We start from the raw sequence: 26540 nt of genomic DNA, 5'->3' as shown, positions 1-26540 counted from the left end.
TGATGAGGCTGAGACAGGAGAGTGAAAAAGCTGGCTTGAAACTCAATGTTCAAAAAACTAAGATCTTGGCATCCAGTCCCACCACTTCATGGCAAATAGAAGGGGAAAAGGTAGAAGCAGTGACGGATTTTATTTTCTAGGGCTCCAAAATCACTGTGGACAGTAACTGCAGCCATGAAATTAAGACGTTTGCGCCTTGCAAGGAAAGCTATGACAAACCTAGACAGTGTATTAAAAAGCAGAGACTCACTTTGCTGACAAATATCTGTCTAGTCAAAGCTGTGGTTTTTTCCAGTAGTGGTTTTCCAGCTGTGAGAGTTGGACCAGAAAGAAGGCTGAGCACTGAAGAATTGATGCTTTATTACTGTGGTGCTGGAGAAGACTCCTGAGAATCCCTTGGACAGCAAGGAGATCAAGCCAGCCAGTCCAGAAGGAAATCAATCCTGAATATTCACTAGAAGGATTAATGCTGAAGCTGATGCTCCAATAGTCTGGGCAACCTGATGCAAAGTCCCTCACTGGAAAAGACCCTGATGCTGGGAAAGATTGAAGGCAGAAGGAGAAGGGGGCAGCAGAGGATGAGATGGTTAGACAACATCACAGACTCAACGGACTGACTCTGAGCAAACTCCAGGATAGAGGGAAGAACAGGGGACTCTGGCATGCAGCAGTTCATGTGGTCGCAAAGAGTTGTAGAAGACTTAGGGACAGAATGACAACAATAACACAAGTGCTGGGGTGTGCAAGGCAAAGTACCTGCTAAGACAGGCTGTGTTGTCGGTGTGGTAGGGTATAAAGAGGAGTGGCAGAAGACAGTTTGAACATGTCTTTGGTTCAATACAGGCTGAACATGTATTTGGCAAGACTCTTAAGAGAACAAGCAAAAACTACCTTTTGAAAGCTGAAAGTGGACTGGTGCCTCCAATTATAAAAATGTTTGAAGACACTGGGGTCCTACCCATCAGAGGTACCTCACTAGGTACCCAGGCATTCAGCTGAGGCACAGAAGGGCCACTCCTTGGGAGCAAGGACCCTACCGGAGATCCAGGCAGCATTCCCTAAGGATAAATTTAAAACTAAAGTAGATCCATCATAATAAATAATAATATCAAATCTGACAGGGCCAAAAGGATCTTCCAGTAACTTCACTGCTTGCAAAAATAAAGGTCAGCCCTGTTTTAAAAGAAGATAATATAACCCAAATGACTTTCAACAAACAGTCACAATGTCCAGCCTACAATAAACATAATCACAACAAATGAAGAAACAGGAAACACAACCCATAGTGAAGAAAAAGAACAGTCAATAAAAAATGACCCCAGGATGTGAAAGATATTGGAATTAACAACAAGGACTTCAAAGAAGCTATTATAAATGTATTAAAAAGCTTAAAATATGGTAATAATGAACAGATGGGAATCTCTGCAAAGAAAGAAAAAAAGTATTCTTAAAAAGCCAAATGGAAATTCTAGAACTGGAAAGTACGAAGTCTAAAATGAAGAGTTCACTGATTAACAGCAGATTGGATGAGTCAGTGAACCTGAAGGGAAACTGACAAAGTACCTACTCAAAGACTGAGGAAAAACAAAAACTATGCAAAGTTAACAGAGCCTCAGTGTTCTCTGGGACAATATCAAATGGTCTAACATATACAATTGGAGACCAAAGAGAAGAAAATGGGGCCTAAAAAAAATATTTAAACACATGACCAGAATTTTCCCAAAGTTAGTGAAAACCTTAAACATATACACACAGTGTGAAAATGATACATAACACGAAACATGTAAGAAAGGAAGGTTGGCTCACTTCTCATAAGAAAAGTGAAAACCAGAAAAAAAGTGGGAAAACATTTTAAATATTAAAAGAAAACTACTGTTAACCAAGAAGCATCTTTGCAGTAAAGATATCTTTCAAGATTATAGGCAAAATGAAGGCATATTTAGGTAAACAAAATCAGAGAATTTGTCACCATCAGACCAATACTAAAGAAATAGTAAAGAAAGTTCTTCAGCCTGAAGAAACAGATTTTACAGAAACGAATAAAGAGCTTGGAACTTGGCCTGAGCACATGCACAAATATATAAACACTAAGGAAATAGACCCGAAAAGATACTGCTGTGATTTATGTCCACGAGTGTCCTGCCGACCTTTCTCTCTAGGAGTTTTATGGTAACCAGTCTTACATTTAGGTCTTTAATCCACTTTGGGTTTATTTTTGTGTATGGTGTTGGAGAATGTTCTAATTTCATTCTTTCACATGTAGCTGTCTAGTTTTCCCAGCACCACTTATTGAAGAGACTGTCTTTTGTCCAGTGTATTCCTGCCTCTTTTGTTGTAGGATGGAATATTACTCAGTCATGAAAAAGAATGAAATAACGTCATTTGCACAACATGGATGGATCTAAGATTATCCCACTAAATGAAGTAAGCCAGACAGAGGAAGGTAATTATTATATGATACTGCTTATATGCAGAAGCTTAAAAAAAGAAAAAAAAACAAAAAGACACAAATTAACTTATTTACAAAACAGAAATAGATCTATACACATAGAAAACAAACTTATGGTTATCAAAGGGGAAAACGTAGGGCAATAAATTAGGAGTTTGGGATTAACAAACTATATATAAAAAAGATAACCAGTAAGGGCCTACTGTAAAGCTGGGGAACTATATTCAACATTTTATAATAACCTAAAAGGAAAAAAATCTGAAATATATATGTATGTGTGTATATATACATACACACAAACACACACACATAACTTTACCACTGTGCTATACATCTGAACATGCCACTGTAAATCAACTATACTTCAATTAAAAAAAGAAGAATAAGGAAGCCTGGTTCTTCATTTTTGGAGGAGGAAAACAAAATGTACCTTGAAGTGTTAGATTAAAATCAGAGGTAAGAATTTATTGTTTATAATATAGTGGGTAGCCAGCTATAGGAATAAATAAAATATTAGTGTATGTTAGTCTGTGTATTTTTTTCCTACCTCTATCTGCTGAAAAACTAGTAGCAACGAGCATGCCTAGTGCCTAGATCTTGGTTTTTAAATACCACCCCGTCCACTGAGAGGCACCTGGGTTCCTAGGTCCACGGCAGGGGAAGTGTAAGATAAAGTCTAGAACATCCTGCTAAGTAGGTAAAACTTTCAGTTCCCCCAGAAAGCAAGAAAATGCCAAGAGTGATGTGGGAACATATCAAAACGACATCGGTTCAGTCACTCAGTCATGTCCAACTCTTTGCGACCCCATGGACTGCAGCATGCCAGGCCTCCCTGCCCATCACCAACTCCCAGAGCCCGCTCAAAGGCATGTCCATTGAGATGGTGATGCCATCCAACCATCTCATTTCTCTGTCATCCCCAGCATCAGGGTCTTTTCAAATGAGTCAGTTTTTCACATCAGTTGGCCAAAGTATTGGAGCTTAAGCTTCAGCATCAGTCCTTCCAATGAATAGTCAGGGCTGATTTCCTTGAGGATGGACTGGTTGGATCTCACTGCAGTCCCAGGAACTCTCAAGAGTCTTCTCCAACACCACAGTTCAGTGCTCAGTTTTCTTAATAGTCCAACTCTCACATCCATACATGACTAATGGAAAAAACATAGCTATGACTAGGTGGACCTTTGTTGGCAATATAATGTCTCTGCTTTTTAATATGCTGTCTAGACATAGCTTTTCTTCCAAGGAGCAAGCATCTTTTAATTTCATGGCTGCAGTCACCATCTGCAGTGATTTTGGAGCCCAAAAAAATAAAGTCTGTCACTGCTTCCACTGTTTCCCCATCTATTTGCCATGAAGTGATGGGACCAGACGCCATGATCTTAGCTTTCTGAATGTTGAGTTTTAAGCCAACCTTTTCACTCTCCTCTTTCACTTTCATCAAGAGGCTCTCTAGATCGTCTTTGCTTTCTGCCATGAGTGTGCTGTCATCTCCATATCTGAGGTTATCGATATTTTTCCTGGCAATCTTGATTCCAGCCTGTGCTTCATCCAGCCTGGCATTTCACATGATGTACTCTGCATATAAGTTAAACAAGCAGGGTGATAATATACAGCCTTGATGTACTCCTTTCCCAATTTGGAACCAGTCTGTTGTTCCATGTCTGGTTCTAACTGTTGCTTCTTGACCAGCATACAGATTTCTCAGGAGGCAGGTCAGGTGGTCTGGTATTCCCATCTCTTTAAGAATCTTCCACAGTTTGCTGTGATGCACACAGTCAAAGGCTTTGGCGTAGTCAATAAAGCAGAAGTAGATGTTTTTCTGGAGCTCTCTTGCTTTTTCTATGATCCAACGGATGTTGGCAACTTGATCTCTGGTTCCTCTGCCTTTTCTAAATCCAGCTTGAACATCTGGAAGTTCACGATTCATGTACTGTTGAAGCCCAGCTTGGAGAATTTTGAGCATTACTTTGCTAGTGTGTGAGATGAGTGCAATTATGCGACAGTTTGAGCATTCTTTGGCATTGCCTTTCTTTGGGATTGGAATGAAAACTGACCTTCTCCAGTCCTGTGGCCACTGCTGAGTTTTCCAAATTTGCTGTCATATTGAGTGTAGCACTTTCACAGCATTATCTTTTAGGATTTGATAGACTGAGCCAAAAGGACATCAGTTCAGTTCAGTTCAGTTGCTCAGTTGTGTCCGACTCTTTGCGACCCCATGAATTGCAGCATGCCAGGCCTCCCTGTCCATCTCCAACTCCCGGAGTTTACTCAAACTCCTGTCCATAGAGTTGGTGATGCCATCCAGCCATCTCATCCTCTGTCGTCCCGTTCTCCTCCTGCCCCCAATCCCTCCCAGCATCAGGGTCTTTTCCAATGAGTCAACTCTTCACATGAGGTGGCCAAAGTATTGGAGTTTCAGCTTCAGCATCAGTCCTTCCAATGAACACCCAGGACTGATCTCCTTTAGGATGGACTGGTTGTATCTCCTTGCAGTCCAAGGGACTCTCAAGAGTCTTCTCCAACACCACAGTTCAAAAACATCATTTGAGCCAATAAATTGGATATAATCTGAGAATATGAATAAGATAGTAACACAGCATAACTCATTCAAAAATATAAATCCATGAGTCCATAATGATAGAAATAATGAATGAATAAGGAAGACAAAGCTCTTCTTCACATTAGAATGTAACTAATATATATAGAGGGTATTATTGATATAAAGTTGGAAAATTAGTAGATGCCCAAAGTGGTAAGTGCTATGATAAGGAAAAGAGTATTTACATAATATCAAAATAACTTCTCTTAAGATATTTATTAATTACAATGGGAAAATTGTACCTGTATTGTGAAACACTTAGTGGACACCACTTTAACCCACTTACCAAGTTTAATATCATCAAAAATGTGGTAAAGTAACATCGCGTGCTACCTGGTAACATATGCTAAGATCTGTGGTATAATTAAAAAACATGTTTGGTCTGGCATTAGATCTCTTCAAACCCTTGGAATTACCTGATAGTCTTTTTATATTCATAACAAGCCCCTGCCAAGCATACCTGAGCTCGTGGTAATGTAAAGTCTCATGGGTGAGAAGGTTTCAAATAGCTTCAGGACTGGATCTGGGTGCCAGGAAAACCACCTGAGTGATTAGAGGGTCAGAACGTTCAGCCCTGCCACTGGATAAGGAAGAGGGGCCTGGAGACTGAGTCCAATCACCAATGGCCAATGATTTAATCAACCATCCCTACATAATGAAAAAAAAATCAGATTGAGGGAACTTTTGGGTAAAGGTGATCTATGTGCTGGATGGTGTTGCCATAGAGGGTGGGCAAGGAAGTTTTGTGTCCCCTACCTCTCACTCCTTGCCCTGTGCATCTCTTCTACTAGGCTATTTCTGAATGTTATCCTTTATAAACATATAGCTATAATCTTACGTATGGCACTTTCCTGAGTTCTGAGTCATTCCAGCAAATCACTAAACCCGAGTGGGGAGCCCCTGCGTCTGCAGTCGGCCTGAAACTAGTGTGGTCCTACTCACGGCTGGCATCTTAAGTGGGGACAACACTGTACGACAGGGCCCCTAACCCATGGGGTCTGTACCCACTCCAGGCAACTCGTGTCAGGAGTGAGCTGGACTGTAGGACACCCCAGCTGGTGTAGAGGTGAAGAACTGATTGTCGGCTGTAAAGCCAAACGAGGTCGAAAGAACATTTGTGGTATTCCTGCCAAAAGCGCCTAAATTGAATCTATTCAAGAAAAACATTCTGCAAGATAACTGGCCTGTCTCCTTCCAAAAGACATGTCAAGAAAGAGCAGCACTGAGAAACTACCCCAGATTTAATGGAGACTAACAAGACAGGACAAACACGTGCAATATGTAACCCTGAGTTAGAGCCTTCAACAGAGGGGGAAGAAATCACTGCAAAGGACATTCATGGGACAACTGACCAAATTTGACTATGGAATGTTAGCTAAGAGCTTTGTATCAAAAAATTTCCAGATTTTGATAAAAGTACGACAATTGTGTAAGACTATATTCTTGTTAGAAAATATATATAGCAATTGCTTCTCAGCCTTTTAGCTAAGATCAAGTGCAGTATCTGTTCTTACCAGAATATACATATAGTAAAAATGTCTCCGAATGGCTCAGAAAAAAAATAATATGCATGCATCACTTACATGCATTACACACAGAAAAAGAAAGTAATAAAGCAGATGGGGCAAAATATAAACAATTAGAGAATCTGGGTAGAGGGTATACCCAAGTTTCTGATACTGGTCTTGCAACTTTTCTATAAGCTTGAAATCATATAAAGATAAAAATAACAGAAAACAAAAAAGGAAATAACCAACTAGATTTGCCAAATTATATGCTGGTCTTCTTCCACAAAGTGGAATATCTAAAGATTATTAGAGCATTTAACAATGATACAGCAATTCCCAAACTCTGTTCCCTAGGACACAATTACAACACGACAAATGTATCAAAATTGGTAATTTATTAAAATTAGAACAGTAGCTATTGTTATTTCTTTCTTCTGAAATTCATTTTGGAAATAATTTGATTTACCAGAAATTCACTTGAGTAGTGCCTGAGACCTGCAGGATGAGAGATGGTGAAGACGTATTTATCTGAAGAAGGACTGAAAAGGGGGGAATAAGTTTGGGGTGGGAAGAGCTGCAGCTCGAGGGAAAGACCACATGAGTGGCGATGTGATCCGTCCCTACGAACCCTCCAGTTTCTCTCCCTAAAAATCATGGTGTCCATGGAGAGGCTGCCCCATGGAAACAAGAGATGGGTCTAAGTTTTGCATTCCTGTTGATTTAGGAAATAAGAGGGTTATTTAGACAATATAAATCCTTTGACATAGGAAATCTTGGGAGGCGTAAGGCTTCCACCAGACATAGAACCAGGGCTTCAAGGCAATCTGTGATAGTTAATTTTATGTGTCAACTTGACTAGGCTAAGCGACGCCCAAAAGGCTGATAACGCGTTACTTCCAGGTGTGTCTGTGAGGATGTCTCCAGAGGAGATGAACATCTGAATCAGTGGAATGAGTAAAGAAGATCTTTATCAATGCCAGTGGGCATCATCTAATCCCTTGAGTAGGCAGAGGAAAAGAAGGACGAATTTGCTGTTTGAACCAAGATATCCATATTCTCTTGCCCTTGTGCAGTCCACCACAGCTCCTGGCTCTGAAGCTTTTGATTGAGACACAGACCAGAGTTACACCACTGGCCCCCGATTCTTAGGCCTGCAGACTCTGAGTTATACCATCAACTACACCAATCCTGGTTCTCCAGCTTGCAGATGGAAGGCAGACTGTGGAACTTCTAAGCCTCCATACCCAAGTGAGCTTATTCCTACAATAAATCACTTCTTATTTATCTCTATATATCCTACTCTGAAGAACACTGAGTGATACGCAATCTGATCTAAATACTGGATGATGTCTAGTTTTCAAGTATTAGGAAAATTCCAACACATTTATATAAGTTGTTCTGATTATTGGGTCAATATCTTATTATTAATAGATGCTGTGCCACATTCAAGAAAGTTGCATGAAAGATGGCCTGAGAGAGGAGATGATGTGTTGATTGAACATCAGGGACATTTGTGGTGTAACTGAAACTCACTGGTCTAAGCTGCGGATCATGTCATGTTTTAAATATGTGAACGTATTATTTTATCAGCAATAAAACAGTTGAATTCCCAACTGTATACCATTCTGTTACAAAGTTTTAAAATGGGAATCAAATGTTGACCATTTCTTAAAATTAGTTTATCTAAGAGACTTTTTTATTCTCAGCTTCAATCTGAACACTGTTTTATTTCATGGCCACCGCTTGGTTTTCTACTGCTACACCACCATGTCTAAGTGTTCTGTGGTCATGTAAGCTGAAGAAATACTGCTATACAGTGTCATTTTTACAGATTACATATCTAAGGAATGTGTAGGACTAAGAAAACACAGAACACGCTTTTACATTTTGACTATTTCCACAGAAGGCTAAGAGACAGTATTCTGACCACTACTAATTATGAGTGGGCTGAGTAAGGAACTGCGGGCGTGCTCAGGTGCACCAACTCTTTGCGACCCCATGGACTAGGCCATCCGGCTCCTCTGTCCATGGACTCTCCCAGGCAAGAATACTGGAGTGGGTTGCCATGCCCTTCTCAGGGATCTTCCTGACCCAGGGACTGAACCCACGTCTCCTGAATTCGTAGGCAGGTTCGTTGCCACTGAGCCACCAGGGAAGCCAAGTAATGAATTATCCACTAGCCAACTGACTTTCACTGTTAAGACCAACGTAAACTACATCACAATCAATCCCACAACTTCTAATGAAATTCTGTGCCAGGAAGAACTTCTGTAAGGCCACTATAAACGCAGATCAAGGGGGTCAAGGGTGAAGTAGCAACACGAGAAATCCACCAAGCTAAGGGGCTTCACCCTGTGGGCCTATTTTAGACAAGAATTAAACCACTGCTCACTGCAAAACAAAAATTACACCATATTATTGGGTTGGTCAAAAAGTTCTTTCAGACTTTTTGTAACATCTTATGAAAAACTCAAACTTTTTGGGTAACCCAAAAACTCTGAAGATGGTAAAGAAAATAAATGATATAGGTGAAGAAATCCTCAGTGCTGGTGAAGTTTAGGACAATGCAGACAAATGAAGGCTTTCTCAGCAAAACTGAAGCATATTTATGGTCCTAATCTACCAGTGTCACCTAAGATGGGAAGGGGATTCTGCAAATTTGGCAGCAATCCTTCAGCTGTGCCCTTAATTCCCCTCTTGGAGTCTGCTACAGTGTGATGTTATTTACAGAGCTCAACGAGGTCATGGAGATGGCTCCGTGAAGAACCAAAATTGAAAACACTGCCGGTATAGAGTGGATTCCAAGAGCTATCTCAGGATTTAACGTACGTGAACTATCACTTATCTCCCCAGACCCCTACCCTCAGAATTCCTCACCAGTCACCACTATTTACTGACCCAGCTTCAGAACCTGAGGCATCTCCAACGTCTCTTCTCACTTCCATCTCCTGCAAGCTTCCAAGTCTGGCAGATTCAACTGCTTCTGCAATCCATTTCCTCCTTTTGATCTTGAAGGCCAGTGCCCTGCTTTAGGTCCTTACTTCCTCAGCCTATTAAAATAGCCTCTCCTACCAGTTTCCAGTATTTTTCCATCTAATTTACTTTATGACCACCATAATATTCATCCTTCTAAAGCACAGTCTGAATCACCCCAGTCCCCCTTTCAAACCATCTTCAATTATTCCTCATGGCTCTGAATCAAATACATGCTCCACAGCTGGGCATTCAAGACCTCAGTGATCTCCAGTAGCTCCTCAAAATCTACACTATCCCCAACATATATCCACATAAGCAACACATGGTCCAACTTCCCGTTTCTTCTTCAAACTTCTCTTTGCATCTGGCTCTCACCACGCACACAACTCAATCTACTCAAATCTTACCCATCCTCCAGGGTCTGTATCAATCATTGCTTCCTCAGAGAAACCTCTCTCCATCCCCCCAGTTACATGCGACCTTCTACTTCCCTGAACCTAACACATTTTTCCTGGCTCTATTATGACCTGCTTTCTACTCTACTTATTTACCTCCCCTACCACAATCTTCTCTTAATCAATACTTATTAGGACTTATCTCTGTGCCAGGCACTGTACTAGGCATCAGGAGTACAGGGCTGAGCAAAACGTCTATGACCCCTCAAACTGCACAGAGGAACCTCACCTTCTCTGTGTTACTATGGGACCTACACAGTGTACCACATGATAAGTAGCAAGAACAATTGTTCTATCAAGGTGCTAGAACATGATTCATAAACACACTGCCACTCAATTAAGACGCTTTGTTTAAAATCTCTAACTCTATCAATAAAAGAATCATTTTCATAGGAAATTTGAAGAAACATATATTGTCATCTTTAAGTCTATAATGAAGACTTGTTCACTACTGAAACAAAAATGGAAGAAATATCAAATCCTTCCATCAAAATATTGTAGAGCAAAAATTTCTATTTTTTGAAGATACAGATAAATTTATTTAGTAAAACAACTGAAAGAGTGGAAAGGAAGATAATCAGACTTTGGTATCAATGAGATGTCAAATGAATGAGTATGATGAAGTGAATGAATGAATTTAAAAAGACTATTGGTTTGGTTTTCAGACAGTTTTTGGACCTATTATTTTAGAATCTCAGTAAAATCCTCAGAAGTCCACGTGGTGATAATGTGGAGAGGGATATGTACAGTAATCAGGAAAAAACGAGAGAACACAACTGTGAGATGAGCTATGTCAAATTATCACTTAGGAGAATAACAAGACAAGATTTCCCTAAGGCCCCTGGGTTGGACTCAACCACCAGTGAAGAAATTGACTTTCAAAAGACGGGGAGGTTCCTAACCATACGTCCCCACTTTAAATAAGCTTGTAAAGGATGAAATCTCAGTTTCAAACATCGCTATGATTCCCAGCGGCTGCCCAATGCCCCATCCACACCCCGTGCCCCACGCTGCCTCTGATCCACGAGCTTACTTACCTCATAGGCGTCCTTGATGTTCAAGGGCTCGCCAAGAGCGGCCACGTGTCCCACGATGCCTTTGTTCCACTCTAAGCGGATACAGTTATTTGAAGCTTCTTCCAGTGTTGAACCTTCTGCAACATCAAAGAGGCGGCTGATAAGAAACTTGTCGTTGGAGCTGTCCTCACAGACGAGGAATAAGGAGTAGCGGTCGGCGGAGATGAGTCCATGGATATGCAAGAAAATTTTGTGACATAAGGCTGTGACATCCAAGTGACTAGAAATATCTTTCACTAATTCCAAGAGTCTCGAGCACTGGTCCCCTTCATCATTATCAAACCGGGGGGAGGTTAGAGGCATCTGTTCCTTCTTGTCTGAGTCAGAGAGGAAGCTCACAGTCCCCTCAGAATCCTTGATAACAATGGGTCTAAGTGGCCGATCGAATTCGGAGGCAGAGATCTTCCTGGTTGGTGTTCCAGGGACACTGCTCTCTGCACGGGTACTTGGCTGCAAGGGACAAGAGCAGGATTCCGCGTGGCCTTTGACTCCTTCCTTGCACACAGGGATGGTGTGTACTCTCTCAGCAAACCATGCATTGACCATTTCTCTGTAGAAAAGAACATGTAGAGACATTAAATATTTGAGGAAGACGGGAGTGGATAAATAAGATGTGGTGCATATATACAATGGAATACTACTCAGCCATAAAAAAGGACTGATGCACGGTAACTTGAAGAGACGTGGATGGACTTACTGTCTGTCATACATGATGAAGTAAGTCAGAAAGAGACAAACAGATATCCTATATTAACACATATATATGGAATCAATAAAAATGGTACTGATGAACCTATCTGCAGGGTAGGAACAGGGATGCAGATGTAGAAAGTGGACGGCGGTCATGCAGGGGGGTGAACAGGGAGACCAGGATCGCAGTATGTGCGCTGCCACGCATAGGACACACAGTGGTGGGCACTTACTGTGGAACGTGGGCGGTTCAGCTCAGGGCTCTGTGGTGACCTAGACGGGGGCGGGGTGGGATGGGGATGGGGATGGGGATAAGGGAGGGAGGTCCGAGAGAGAGGGGACATGTGTACACACATAGCTGACTCTCTTCACCATTGAGCAGAAATTAACAGAAATTAACACGACAGTATAAAGCTACTATACCTCAATAAAAACAAAACACTGTGTGTGGGGTGGGGGGGGGCGGTGGCGAGCATGCTCGGTCATGGCTGACTCTTTGCTATCCCACGGACTGAAGCCTGCCAGGTTCCTCTGTCCAGGGACCTTTCCAGGCAAAGGAGAGGGTTGCCATTTTCTACTCCAGAGGATCTCGCCAACCCAGGGATCGAACCAACATCTCTGTCTCCTGCATTGGCAGGCAGGTTCTTTACCACTGTGCCACCTGGGAAGCCTCCCTCCTTAAACACTGCTACCCCTGAAAACTTCTAAAATCCTCTCATGGTTAACTGATGCGGTAACCATTTGTCATAGAAAATGAAAACATGATGGTCTATTTAAGACAGTTTATTTTGAAAAACTGTAGAGGACAATTGTTTCACTGAACATTTTAATAAAAGATTGACTCCTGTATACATATATTTTCAGATATCTGATTTATAATGCATCAAGTGTCAAGTCGGTTCCTCTCAAAATCAGTTTGAATTAAAGTAAAAGCCACTAAATTTGACAATAGTCTAAGGAAAACACAGGCATGGAAATCTGCTGTTTAAAACACACAACTTATTCTGAAGTTAAATATTCAAAATTTTTTTAAAAAATTATCTGAACTTGGCTAGGTAACATGCTTAATTTTAGACAGTTTTTATCTATACCACTATATATAGATTAGATTTAGGAAAGGAAATAGAAAACAGAAACAATTTGATCTAGTATGTAGAAGAAAGATCGTAGACTACCATTAATAACTTCCTAATAATGCATGTCCAATAATCTAGAATAATCTTCTATTTACTCCTTGTATAAAGGAGGAAAACAAAAAATAGGCAGTAACTAGTATACAAAATTTAATCCAAGAAAATTTAAATTATTTATGTTGTTCATGTGCCACTCCATGAAGAAACTTACCTGGGCTAAAGGTTTCATAGTCAGTATTAAAAAAAAACAAAAACAAAAACAAATATACCAGATCATATACATCCAAAAGACTGTTGTTCAGTTCAAGCTTCTTGGGAAGCTGTAATCTGATGCAAATTGATGCCCCCATTACTTTAAACATTCTGGGAACTTTTGAAACTAACTTCTAAAGAAATTCAAAGTCATATATATTAGTTTACCTAAAAGCTAGATCTTGTTTTTCACTGAGCCTTGCTCTCAAAATAAGCAAAGAAAACCACAAAAAACCTAGAGTAACGGCTAACAATACATATTGTATGCAGACCTGATTTTTCCCCGAATACAGACCTGATTTTTCTCCAAACTCAAAATTTACTTTCAAAAGACAATAACTTGCTAGCACCGAGGATGCTTAAAAGAATTGGCCTATAAGAGCAATGCAATCTCCATGAGGCAACGGCTTACTGGTTATTTTCATGAAACAGCCAGGATGCAGACACTCTCCAAGCCTTCTGGCTGCAGCAGAAATTGATAACACCTCTTCAGAGGGCAAGCAGGCAGTATCTAACAAGTTTTAAAATGCATTTATCCTTTGTTCCAAAGATTTTACACACACGGCAAAAGAAGTATCAGTGTATTTACTTACTGTTTGTTATAGCAAAGATAAGAGCAAACTAATCCCATAAATAGAAGCCTGGCAGAATCCATCATGGCACATTTATAAATGAACACTGTGCTAAGGTGCTTCATATCTGACTCTTTGTGACCCCATGGACTGTAGCCCACCACGCTCCTCTGTCCTTGGGATTCTCCAGGCAAGAATACCGGAGTGGGCTGCCATGCCCTCCTCCAGGGGATCTTCCCGACCCAGGGATTGAACCTGCATCTCTTACATCTCCTGCATTGGCAGGCAGGTTCTTCACCACTAGCGCCCCTGGGAAGCCCAAATGGATCACGAGGCAGATAGTACAAGGTACTGATATGAATAATCACTCCAATCTATTAAGTGAAAAAAGAAGATCCAGAAGGAGGAGAGAAGAGCTAATCATTTTCCTGGGTCTCCACTAAGTCTTTCACTTATAGAGTGTTCCCTGAATTATTTTATTTTGAACAATAATCTATTGTTTGGTAAATATATATTACCCTGAATTGACACCAATCTATAATGCAATGGGTAAAAAAAATATATAACATAGATATTATCAGGATTATCTCATAATTCCAAGTGTCAGATACATTTTAAAGCTCTCTTTAAAAAGTACTTACTATATTACTCCAGTGTATACGTAGCACAGAGTTTTGTTTTTTTTTTAATGTAATTGCCTAATATTTTATAAATGCATGCCGTGGCTTGGCACAAAATTTCTAGTGATAAGAATATACTCTGGTAACAGTGTATCTCAAAAACTTCTATAGAAATGAGGGGGACATACTTTGGGAAATGTTTATGTAATGTCCAAAATCACAAAGAAAGATTGTGCCAAAGACATTGATGTCAGATATTCATGTGAGAAATGTACAGGAAGCATTTGAATAAAATGTTTTGTAAAACATGAAACAGGAACCCAGCAATATGTTTAAGTTAATCTAGTTTATGTGATTAAAAAATATGTACATGTAACTTAAACACTTCTCAAATCAACATAAAAACAGGTATTTTAACTATGTCAGCTACAAACCTGAAACACAGCCTCAGCCTATTTATCTTCTCACTGAAAAATGGTGATCAACATTTCAATTTTTAATCAAACCACCTCCCTGACAACATCTACACAGACACCTTGAAGCGGTGAAATCACAATTCCTAACACCCTGCCCTTCTTCTTGCTCAAATCTCACTCCCTGTCCACTTTCTTCATATCAGTTACTCAATTGCACATCTAGGAATTACTCTGAATGTTTCCTTCAACTCTCAGATCCAATCTAGCAACGAAGTCCTGTCTAGTTGACTTCCAAAACCCTATACTCCAACCTGCTCATTTCTATCTCCTATACTACTGCCCTGGCTCAAGCTGCATCATCTCTCATCTTGGACTAAGGCCACAGCCCCTTAATTGGACTCTCTGAGGTTATACTAGCCTCCTTCAACCCATTCTCCCCATGGCAGCTAGAGCAACCTTTGGAAAAGTAGGCCTTAGCATCTTCACCATCTTACTGGGCTTCTCACTGAACTGAGAGTAAAACCTAAACTCTTCCGACCCCCGACCACAGGCCCTCCTGGCCACACAGGCCTCCCTGACGCTCCTCAAGCACATCAAGCCTTGACTGCCCCCAGGCTGGGACGCTCTCCTCACCTGCATCTGGCAGGTCACGGCTCCCTCCTCACCTGCACAGACAGGTCTTCCCTGCTCACTCCACCTCTCAAGGGGCCCCAACACCTCATGTTCCCCCCCAACCCCGACACGATCTGAATTCTTGTTGTTGCTCTTCAGTCGCCCAGTCCTGTCCAGCTCTTTGCAACCTGACAGACTGCAGCATGCCAGGCCTCCCTGTCCCCCACCATCTCCCAGAGCTTGCCCAAGTTCATGTCCATTGCATCCGTGATGCCGTCCAGCCATCTCATCCTCTGATGCCCTTGTCTCCTTCTGCCATCGATCTTTCCCGGCAACAGGAACTTTTCCAATGAGTCGTCTGTTCACATCAGGTAGCCAAAATATTGGTAGCTTCAGCCTCAGCATCAGTCCTTCCAATACTCGAGGCTGATCTCCCTTAAGACTTTGATCTCCTTGCAGTCCAAGGGACTTTCAGGAGTCTTCTCCAGCACCACAGTTCAAAGGCATCAATTCTTTGGTGTTCTGCCTTTTTTACAGTCTAGCTCTCACCACTGTACATGACCAATGGGGAAGACCATAGCCTTGACTATACAGACCTTTGTTGGCAGGGTGATGTCTCTGCTTTTCAACACACTGTCTAGGTTTGTCACAGCTTTCTTGACAAGAAGCCATCGTCTTCTGATTTCATGGCTGCAGTCACTATCCACAGTGATGTTGGAGCCCACAAAGAAGAAATCTGTCACTACTTCCAACTTTCCCCCTTCTATTTGCCATTAAGTAACGGGACCAGGTGCCATGATCTTAGTTTTGGTTTTTTTTTTAATATTTAGTCTTAAGCCTGCTCTTTCACTCTCCTCCTTCACCCTCATCAAGAGGCTCTTTAGTTCCTCTTCGCTTTCTGCCATTAGAGTGGTAATGAATTCTTACTATCATCTATTTTTCTTGCTTATTAACCTGTTGGTTTACTGTCTGTTTCCTCCAAGGAGATGTAAATTTCATACTCATCTGTCTTGTTAACTGCATTCCTGTACTTAGAAAATGTCTGTCACATATTAATACTATGACCTTGATAAATATCTGAGTGAAGTGAATGAATAAATAAATGAAGCCTCCTAAACTAACTGCATTAAAAAGGACAACAGTCTTTTGAAAATTTGAATGCTTAGAAAATCAACATTATGTTTTAGCTGCTAATGGTCACCACCCCTTGGATGTAAGCCTCATCACTGACCATGGCTACTCTCCCCTCATTTATCCCGTAGGACCTGTTATATATACATCTTAAACAGGGTGTTTAATTTGTCTCACAGGTGTTGTATTTCTAGATACTTTCTTGGAGAAATGAACTCAGTATTAAATGACACAGGAAAAGTAGATCTGGTATCTTCAGTCATTCAATCAACAATTTTTATTAACCACCAGTCATGGGGGGAAAGGTTTTCTCAAGACCACATTATTGATTATCTGTGTCCCTGTAGATATATATGCCTGAGGAGGAAAACATAAGTTATCATAACATCAAAACAATTACTTATAAACCAGCCATAAATAATATTAAATCATCTCTTACACCTCTCTCCTTTCAGGCATCCCTTGACGTTTTGCAGTGCATGACCTATGTGGCTATGTGAAGTGAGCCTTCTTTCCTAAGACTAGTATTGATCATCTCCTGTTCTTTAATACTTTAATTTCTGCAAATACAAATCACTTGCAGACTGAAATGTAAACTTACGTAAGATATAAAATTTCTAGAAGCAGAACAAAGTGATGTTGGAGACTATTCTAATATTACATAAAGCCACTGATAATTAAAGGTTAAACCCAATTAAAAACCAGATAACAAAATCAACAAAGATCATTAACATAACAAATACCTGAAAAGAAAATTCTATTCAAACAAGTGCATTCTAGATTAAGAAAGGCTGCTGGAAATACTGAAGATCTTCAAATGTTAATTTTAAAAAACTGTATTTGGGAAGAAAAACTCTATGATTTTGTTGCAAATGTCAAACAAGTAAAGTTATTTGCCAGAAACTATTTTACAAATTAGCTTGGAGTTTCCATTATAATTTAAATTTTATTGGATTTAAAATAAATTTACTTTCATTTACTTCCATTTTTCAAAGTAAAGTTCCAATCGAAACCTTTTCACTGATACTTTTTCATTTTAACTGGATTCACTTTTAAGTGTCCTTTTCTCTAGACTGCATTGTGCTCATGAAGCTTCTTGTGCACGTCAGGCACTGTGCTGGCACCCAGGGATACGGGCGTGAGCAAGCCCAGACCGCTGCTCCCCAAACCGAAACTTAGAATGTGTCCAGAAGTTAATTTATACACATACTGAATTTTGCTGTCATATGAAGTTATATGTCGTTGTTTAGCTGCTAAAGTCATCTCTGACTCTTTGAGACCCCATGGACGATAGCCACCAGGCTCTTCTGTCCATGGGATTTTCCAGGCAAGAGTACTGAAGTGGGTTTTGCATATACATGAATAAAGATGGAAAGATGAACATGTCAAATATGAGGGTAAATATACCAGATGGGAGTCAAGAAACCTGGTTGACAGCTCTGACTGGGGCAACTCTCTTCTATGGCCTGGACAGGATCTCTACTTTCCCTTTTTTCTCTCCCTTGAATCTATGAGATTTTGAAAAGTATGTCTATCAGAGATACTGGAAGAAAAAAGCACCATTTTATTTAAACCTGGCGAGGCAGGTATTAACAATCCTACTTTCTAAATTAAGAAGCTAAATTAAATGGCTAAACCAAACACACTCTATCTGGTAGCAAAACTAGGAATCAAATCTAGGTTTCTTATTCCAAGTCTTACTGCCTATAAGACTATAGAAGTTCCCACAGCATCAATGTTTGTCATGAAGAAGACACCTCATAACATCCAGATGCAGTAGAAAGAGTCAAAAATCAAATTTAAGCATATAAGGTATAGAAGGAACACAGTCGCTCACAACGGCACATCCTCTGACTTAATTCTTTCCATCCAGACCACAAAAGGATGGCATACTAAACCACTGAGGCAAAAACAGTGTCACGGGACCCAGAACAAAAACTCTGAAAGACAGTGTCCTTAAAAAAATCTGACTGAATCTCATGCCTGTTTCTCTGAAAACAGGTCATGGTTTACAAACCTAAAATGATGCACTGAAAAGAACGTATATTAAACGTGTTCAAGATAAGAGTAATTCTCAGGGTTGCACTGTTGTTGTTCACTCACTAAGTTCAGGACTGATTCTGTGCGACCCACGCACTGCAGTACACCAGGCTCCTCTGTCCTCCACTGTGCCTGAGTTTGCCCAAACTCACACCCATCGAGTCGGTGATGCCATCTAATCATCTCCTCCTCTGTTGCCCCCTTCTCTTCCCGCCCTCAATCTTTCCCAGCATCAGGGTCTTTTTCAGTGAGTCAGCTCTTCCCATCAAGTGGCCAAGGTACTGGAGCTTCAACTTCAGCAGCATCCCTTCCAGTGAATATCCAGGGTTGATTTCCTAACAGTTGATTAGTTTGATCTTCCTGCAGTCCAGGAGACTCTAAAGAGTCTTCTCCAGCACCACAATTCAAAAGCATCAGTTATTCAGTGCTCAAACTTCTTTATGGTCCAACTCTCACATCCGTACATGACTACTGGAAAAACCATAGCTTTGACTATATGGACCTTTGTCTCTGCTCTTTAATATGCCATCTAGTTTCAAAGGAGCAAGTGTCTTTTAATTTCATGACTGCAGTCACTATCCACTGTGATTTTGCTAAACTTAGCAAATAAAAATACTGGATACCAGTTAAAACTGAGTTTCAGATAAACAATGAATACAGTTTTAATATAAACTATCTAAAATTCAAATTATACTGAATTTATTTCAAATGACCGTACTAGTCATTTGATATTCTGTTTTTCCCAACTGAAATTGTTGGCAGATAGACATCAAAGAAAAGGTAGGTTCTGTGTAGCACATCAATGAGCTCTGTGCCATCAAATAACTAACTGTATCATTGAAAGGGCGCAAAGGATCCTGTGTGTTATGGTAACTGAACTTTTGAAAGCTCTTAGATTAATAATGTGTGGCATAAAATTCTTCCTTACATCAAGCCTTTTCATTTTACTGTCCAAATCATGCCATATATTTAGTAGAGAAAAAACAAACTGCAATCTGCTTATATAACGGAGGCTGACACATTGCTAAAAATTCTTGGGAAGCACTGAGAGGCTATGTTTTTAGTCATAAATCCCAAATTCCAATCTATACTTTAGCATTTGTTACCAATGGGATTTGTAACCAATAGCAGACAATTTTCTTCTGAGTTTCAATTTCATCCTGTTTCCAGCAGGGGAGACACTGACTGTTATAACTTCTTCCTAAAGTGCAAGGTGGCAACTATCTTCAGTTGAGTATAAAGTCAAGAATACTAAACTGGACATCAGGAGATCATTCTACCGGACAATCACTACTCTGGAGTTCATTCTCTCCTGAGTACAAGTTCTTCATTGTAAAAATGGGCAGCTCTCTGAACGGGTCAGGAAGATGCCCACAAGTGCTTACATTATCAGCAGACCAATAGGTGATGATTATTAGGTCAGTCAACTCTCGTCATCTCCTTTTGCCCCTTAGCTTCTTCTCTTTCTTATTCTTTCACTCATCTCACAGGGGTGATGTTCGAGTCAAATTAGAAAATGCACATGGAAGTATTTCAAACTCTCTTCCACATACTTAAGATGCTGCTATCTCCTAGACCCTTTCCAGTGGAGCTGCAGGGCTGGCCTAAGGGGCAATGGGTGTTTATTTCCTCATAACGTTCTCTGAGAGAATCAGAGAAAGCAAGGGGGGAAGAAAGGTCATGTTCCTGGTGGTACAGGCCCACAGGTTTAGCGGGTCTGATATGATTTGGAAACAGCCTGTCTACACGTACCCTGAGCACCTAGGTCTTTGTCCAAAGAAGATAGTGTAGATTGTTATTTATTATAGAATCCCACTAAGCTTCCCCCAAAAAGATGAGTTACATCACAACTCTACATAAATTACATCCTAGCTGTCTGAGCAAAAAGAACGAAATGGACGCAAATTCCACAAAGGTATTTTACTTCTGCTGGAGGTTCTAATAACTTAGAAACCCTACTTCCAAGTATAAGCAAGTCTTTGTTAACTGCCCTGCAAACAAAAACAGAACAACCATCTTGAAGTCTTTGACTTGATTTAACTTTTACAAGGCTTTTAATGAAAGACAACAGGCCCTGGATGCTAGAAATAAAGCCACAGCCAAAGGAAATGCAATAAAAGTTAATGCCAAGAATTTATAATCAATGACAAGATCCTGATGTTTAACATCCCATCCAAATCATTCCTTCTCTTCTCACCGAAACCTATTTTATTATCCTCTAGTCAGTTATTTCCTCCCATATTTTATTACAGAAAAAATTTCTTACCTCATAAATGAATTATATGTCTCTTTTAAAATAGGTAAACAGTTCAGTTTTGTTCTTAAACTTTTACAATATGTCTTACAATAACTGGAGAAATCCTGCATGCGAGCTAACTCGCTTCAGTCATGTCTGACTCTTTGTGACCCCATGGACTGTAGCCTGTCAGGCTCCTCTGTCCATGGAATTCTCCAGGCAAGAATACTGGAGTGGGTTACCATTTCCTTCTCCAGGGCATCTTCCTGACCCAGGGATCGAACCTGTGTCTCCTACATTGGCAGGCAGGTTCTTTACCACTAGCACTACCTGGGAAGTGAGATGCAGAAACCCTGGAGGGTACCAAAATCAATGCCAGGAGTTATTTTCTCAGGTAACATAAATGTGAATACCATTTGTGATTTCAAACTTGTAACACAACTTGGCACAGATGCTGCTCACGGCTCACCAAGGGACCCCTTCCCACAAGGCAGGTAAAGAGCAAGTAAAGAAGTAAAGAACCTCAAAAGAGCAAGTAAAGAACCCCCCAAATTGATATTAATTAGATGGCAGGAAACGAAGCCAACTGGGAGCTGATAAAAACTTGCTATGAGTTATCAAAAATGTGACTTGGATTTTAAATCTCAAATCTTTTAAAACAATGAATCCAACCAGAAGTTTACTGCCTTAATATTCCACTTTAGTGAAGACTCTAGCAGCTCAAGAATCTTGCCCATGCAACGATGATGTAATATAAAAATCAGTGTCAGGAGGAATAATCTTTAGCATATTTTGACTTCATGAGGCTTCCTTAGAGTGTTAACAGCACTGCATCTTTCAAGACGATGTGTCAGGGTGGGTGGAGCGCCCTACAAAACTGAGTGGATGCACTCAAAGGCCCGGCAGCCACGTTCCAGCAGCTGCTGCACGAAAAGGCTGCGTACTGGCATTTCCAGGGCCGGACGTTTGGGGTCTTTAATAATATACAGAGGAAAGGAATGAATACATCCACTTGTGAATGATTTAAAAAAAAAAACAAAAACAGAAGGGAATCTGTGGGGCAGAATGTCTAGGTGAATTGTCTGTTTTTTTTTTAATCATTGTAATAGAGTTTATCTCATCAAAATTATACACATGGCAGAAATAAAGTGCTATTTCATACTACACATCCCATGTGTTCATATTTTTAAAGAAGATGAAAAATATATTATTCTTAAAATAAGAGTCGAGGTAATGATTAAACTGAATGGTAGCAAGCTAATAATATCTGTTTTTACTGGATATTTAAATAGCTTTAATTTTTGTATATCACCTATACTTCATCTCAAACTTTTCAAAAATTTTATAAATTGATAAATAATATTGACTAAAAACCCTGGAGGAGGAAATGGCAACCCACTTCAGTATTTTTGCCTGGGAAATCTTATGGACAGAGGATTCTGGTGGGCTGCAGTCCATGGGGCTGCAGAGAGTCAGACATGACTGAGCGACTGAGCACACAGGCACATTCATTTAAAAAAAAATGGAAAGTCACTATCTGATGGCACATACTCTGTTAAGGATGAAAACTTTCCCCTTTTGCAATTTCTCATTTTCACTCAATAGTACTATCTATCACAGAAAGGAAAACTACAGTTTATAATTTATATTATAACTAATATAATTTTTCACTAATCTAATTAGATCACAGTTTTTTCCAAATGCCTATAATCTAGACGTATTAAATTGTATATGCAAAGCACTGCATAGTGAAATACAAGCTCTCACATAGCACTTCAAATATGATTAGCAAAAGGGATACACACACACAACGTAGCTCCATCCAATAATAACTTTACTTTCTACCAAAGTTGAACTTGCTCACTCAGGTTACAAAACGAATCTTAAAAAAGACAGGAATATCTTAAAATACATATTCAGTATTCCAGATGCTTTTTGAAAGGGAAAAATAATTAAAATACCTTGTCTAGGTTTTAAAGAAAATTTCTTGGCATCAAGAAAAGGAAACAATTTACAAAGCAGTGTAAAATTCTAAGGTAAACATAATAATTCTCATGAGCTAAAAATATAATTAGATGAAACCTACTTGTAGAGCAACTAGCTTAATGTGTTTTGTACTCTTGCCTAAAATAATGTACCAGAGGATAAAAATCCTTTGAAAATATACTGCAGGTAGGGTATCTGTAGTCTAATACTAAGAATATAATTGTTAACAGTCTAGTATCTAAATTTTCAGCCACTCTATTTTAAAATATCATTAGAGAGTTCCCACTTTTTATGCTCTAAAATCATATATGGAAACAAAACGCACTTGGGCAAAGTCTCTAGGCAGCTCATTTAGTAACGGACTTGCACATTAAGAGGCACTAGGAGGAACTTCAGCCTCTTCCTGAGTCAAATTTCTCATGCCATTAAATCTCTGAGTCTTTCCTTTGCTTCCATTAATACTGACACTGAACTTCAGTGGAACATGGCGTATAAGGGCACCAGGTGGGACAGACTCAGGCTTCAACCCAAGCTGCTTCTAAGATAAGACCTCAGGTGCATTATTTATGCTGTCTATAAAACAGAGATAAGGGTATTAACCCTCATAGGCTTCCTAAGAAAATTAAGAAAAATGACACCTATGAAGTGATCGCATAGAGTCTGGTACTAAGGGTTTAATATATTAGTTACTGTTTTTAAGTTAATCAAACATTAACTGGAGTATATTTTCAAAGGCAATTAAGTTTTTTGTAAAAATAAAAAGAATTTATTCATGGATTTCTACAAAATAACTAGATGTTAGCCATTTGTTTTCCAAGCTCCTAGTTTAAAAGCACTAATTTCTCTACAAAAACACTTTTACAAAACAAAAACGGTGTTTTAATGTCTGTAGTTTCTCAAACTAGAATTGAAAAAACACGGACTCCCTAGACCAATAACTATACTTATGTATGACAAAATTTTCTAAATAATAAAGAATAAGAGCTGATCATTTAGTTAAGAAAATCACTGAGAGAGCATAACTTGTTTTTCTATTACCACTCAGAACTTAATCGCTAAAAATAAGTTATAGAATTTGGAGGATGATGTGGTTTCTAAATACCAAAGATATAATAAAACTGTTTAACAATTGTGATAAAATACACAACTAACTGCCTATGATAAAAACCATAACAATATTTCATAAAAACCATAATTTTAAACTGGGGAATGGTTTCAATACTTGATAAAAACAATGCTTTAACATTTGCTACAGGAGACTTAGGGATTAAAGTCGGTCCGTTTTAGTTACTACCCAAGGGGGCTTACTTGGGAGAATTCTGTAAGTAGGCTGATACTTGAGCCTCCCGGATGTTACCCTGGTGTGGTGTAACATTTGGGGAGACTTGCAGGGCGCCTCAAATAAAACAGAAGTAAAAGCTGCGGGCCCTGAATGACCCACAAGACACAACGCAGGAACGCGTTTTCAAGGCCACTATCAAAACAGCACCCCTTTCTTCCTTTCCCGTGTTTCTTCCATCTTCATGTGAATTAACTACTTAAGACGAGAATCAAGAAGAGTGTACTAATTTCCTGTCAAAGGATGGTTGATAACATAGAAATGGCTAAAATCATCTGTAGGAAAAACACAAAAAATCTCACATAAAATATAATAGATATTTCTCCTGCTCCTGGATCCTAATTTTACAGTTTTAGTTGCCATGTTTGGACACTTTGACCTAGATCCACCACTCTTACTTAGAAAATACTTAAAGAAGGAAACTATTCAAATCTGAGAAGTTGACACTCTGCCCTTCTAGTGAGAATCAAGAATGCTTAGGGATGAAAGAGAATTTTAAACTCATTTACAAATCTCTCTGCCTTGACTTCTCCCTGCTCCCATCTCACATAAAGTCAAGGTTTATTAACCTGGGCCAGTTACCAAGCTGGGGACACAGTTGGGAGGTCTGAACTTCCATTCCAGTTCCCTTTCCAGTACCTTCCACAGTCTTCAGAAGGTTCTGTTCAAACCATTAATACAAACTCACTTTAAAAGTGAGGACACAAAGTCTGTTAAATCCCTATTCTGCTGTTCTAATTTCCACATATCAGAATAGGGGGATGACTCCCCAAACTTGCAATTATAATTAAACCACTGGTGATTCCCAACGTAAAATAAATTGTAACCTACTGAAAATCACTCTACAAAAAAGATTAAAAAATATGTATTTTTCCTTTAAATTTCTTAAGAACACTAGAAGTAATGCTATTATTAACATTTTACAGAGAAAGCAAATAAAGTACCTAAAGGTCATAGTCTTAAGAAAGACGTAGTTTGGGAGTTGAAGCTTAAATCTGTCCTACCTGGGAACTTTAACCATCATAAACTGAAATAAATTTTAAAGGGCTCAGAACAGTGGTTGGAGAAGGCAATGGCACCCCACTCCAGTACTCTTGCCTGGAAAATCCCATGGAGAGAGGAGCCTGGGGGGCTGCAGTCCATGGGGTCGCTAAGAGTCGGACACAACTGAGCGACTTCACTTTCACTTTCATGCACTGGAGAAGGAAATGGCAACCCACTCCAGTGTTCTTGCCTGAAGAATCCCAGGGACTGGGGAGCCTGGTGGGCTGCCGTCTATGCGGTCGCACAGAGTCGGACACGACTGAAGCGCCTTTGCAGCAGCAGCAGCAACCAAGTACTGCTGCCAGACTTCGGGGTGGCATCTGGAAACTCGTGTCAGAACAACGGGGTGCTCCTGACATGTAGTGTCTGGGGCCCAGGGATGTTAGACACCCTGCAAGACACTGAACAGCTTCTCACAACAAAATGTATCCCTACCAAAGGCCAAACAGCATCCCTTTAAGAAGCAATCTTTTACTATAATGGAAAAGAATCTGAAAAAAGAACATATATAAAAAATATACATACCATACATATATATAAAACATATATATATATATATAACTGAATCACTTTGCTATAAACCTGAAACTCATACAATATTGTAAATCAACTATATTTCAATTAAAAAAGAAGAAGAAAAAAAGCAAGGGTTAATAAGAATAAAAGATTACCATACTATAACAGGGTATTAAATCAAACAGGGGAGATCTGAGACACCGCCAAGTGATTCCTCCAATAATCTCTACTCTGATGTTACAGTGAGTAGTTCCCTTGCTTCTGGTATGGATTAGAAACAAATGCTGCCTAAAGTTAATTAACATTCTCAAGTCTTCTCCAGCTATGAAAACATCTGAGAAGCTTACTGGGACCAAATATAAATAAAATGCATAACCACTTCATATGGTTTTACATTCAAATTTGACCAAGAGTTGGAAGAGACATGTTTTGCAATCTTCCATGCATTCATAATCACATGTATGAAAAATGTTCCTTAAAGAAGTATCTATTTACATCTAAAAGAAAATCTAATAACCAAAATCTATGCTGTAAGTATGTACGTCAATTTGTTTTGCAGCTTAGACATGGAGAAAAGATTAGACTAGATTGGCATGTCTCAATATGAGGTATGAGAAGGCCTCAGAGTCTGAAGCAAGTATGTTTTGAAGACCTGTAGTAGGCTCAGATGGTAAAGAACCAGCTTGCAATGCAGGAGACCTGTGTTCATTCCCTGTGTTGGGAAGGTCCCCGGAAGGAGGGCATAGCAACCCACTCCAGTATTCTTGCCTGGAGAATCCCATGGACAGAGAAGCCTGCTGGGCTACAGTCCGTGGGGTCACATAGAGCTGGACACAACTGAGCGACTAACACCCACACACAGTTTTTCTATGGAAATGCTACAATTCTGT

At 39.7% G+C, this 26540-nt stretch overlaps 1 protein-coding gene and 1 pseudogene across 6 annotated transcripts in view; one reads left to right on the top strand and one right to left on the bottom strand.

Moving 5' to 3' along the window:
- LOC122673602 (cGMP-specific 3',5'-cyclic phosphodiesterase-like) overlaps positions 1-26540 on the bottom strand; it is a 77932-nt gene that overhangs the window by 43749 nt on the left and 7643 nt on the right. For 5 of the 6 annotated variants that reach the window (XR_006334737.1, XR_006334739.1, XR_006334738.1 and 2 more), the window contains exon 2: positions 11025-11613. Coding sequence is in view for 3 of the 6 variants with exons in the window: in XM_043871528.1 (XP_043727463.1) it covers positions 11025-11613 (589 nt within the window). In the remaining 3 variants the exon portion in view is untranslated. Of the gene's footprint in view, positions 1-4870; positions 5018-11024; positions 11614-26540 lie in introns of those variants that run through there. The other variant, XM_043871526.1, reaches the window with a different exon arrangement.
- On the top strand, positions 6514-6629 carry LOC122673662 (annotated as a pseudogene).

The sequence above is a fragment of the Cervus elaphus genome, chromosome 17 (assembly GCF_910594005.1).
Source record: "Cervus elaphus chromosome 17, mCerEla1.1, whole genome shotgun sequence".
In the NCBI taxonomy this organism is placed as follows: Eukaryota; Metazoa; Chordata; class Mammalia; order Artiodactyla; family Cervidae; genus Cervus; species Cervus elaphus.
The sequence above is the reverse complement of the archived record's forward strand: the minus strand, read 5'-3'. Positions and strand labels throughout refer to the sequence as shown.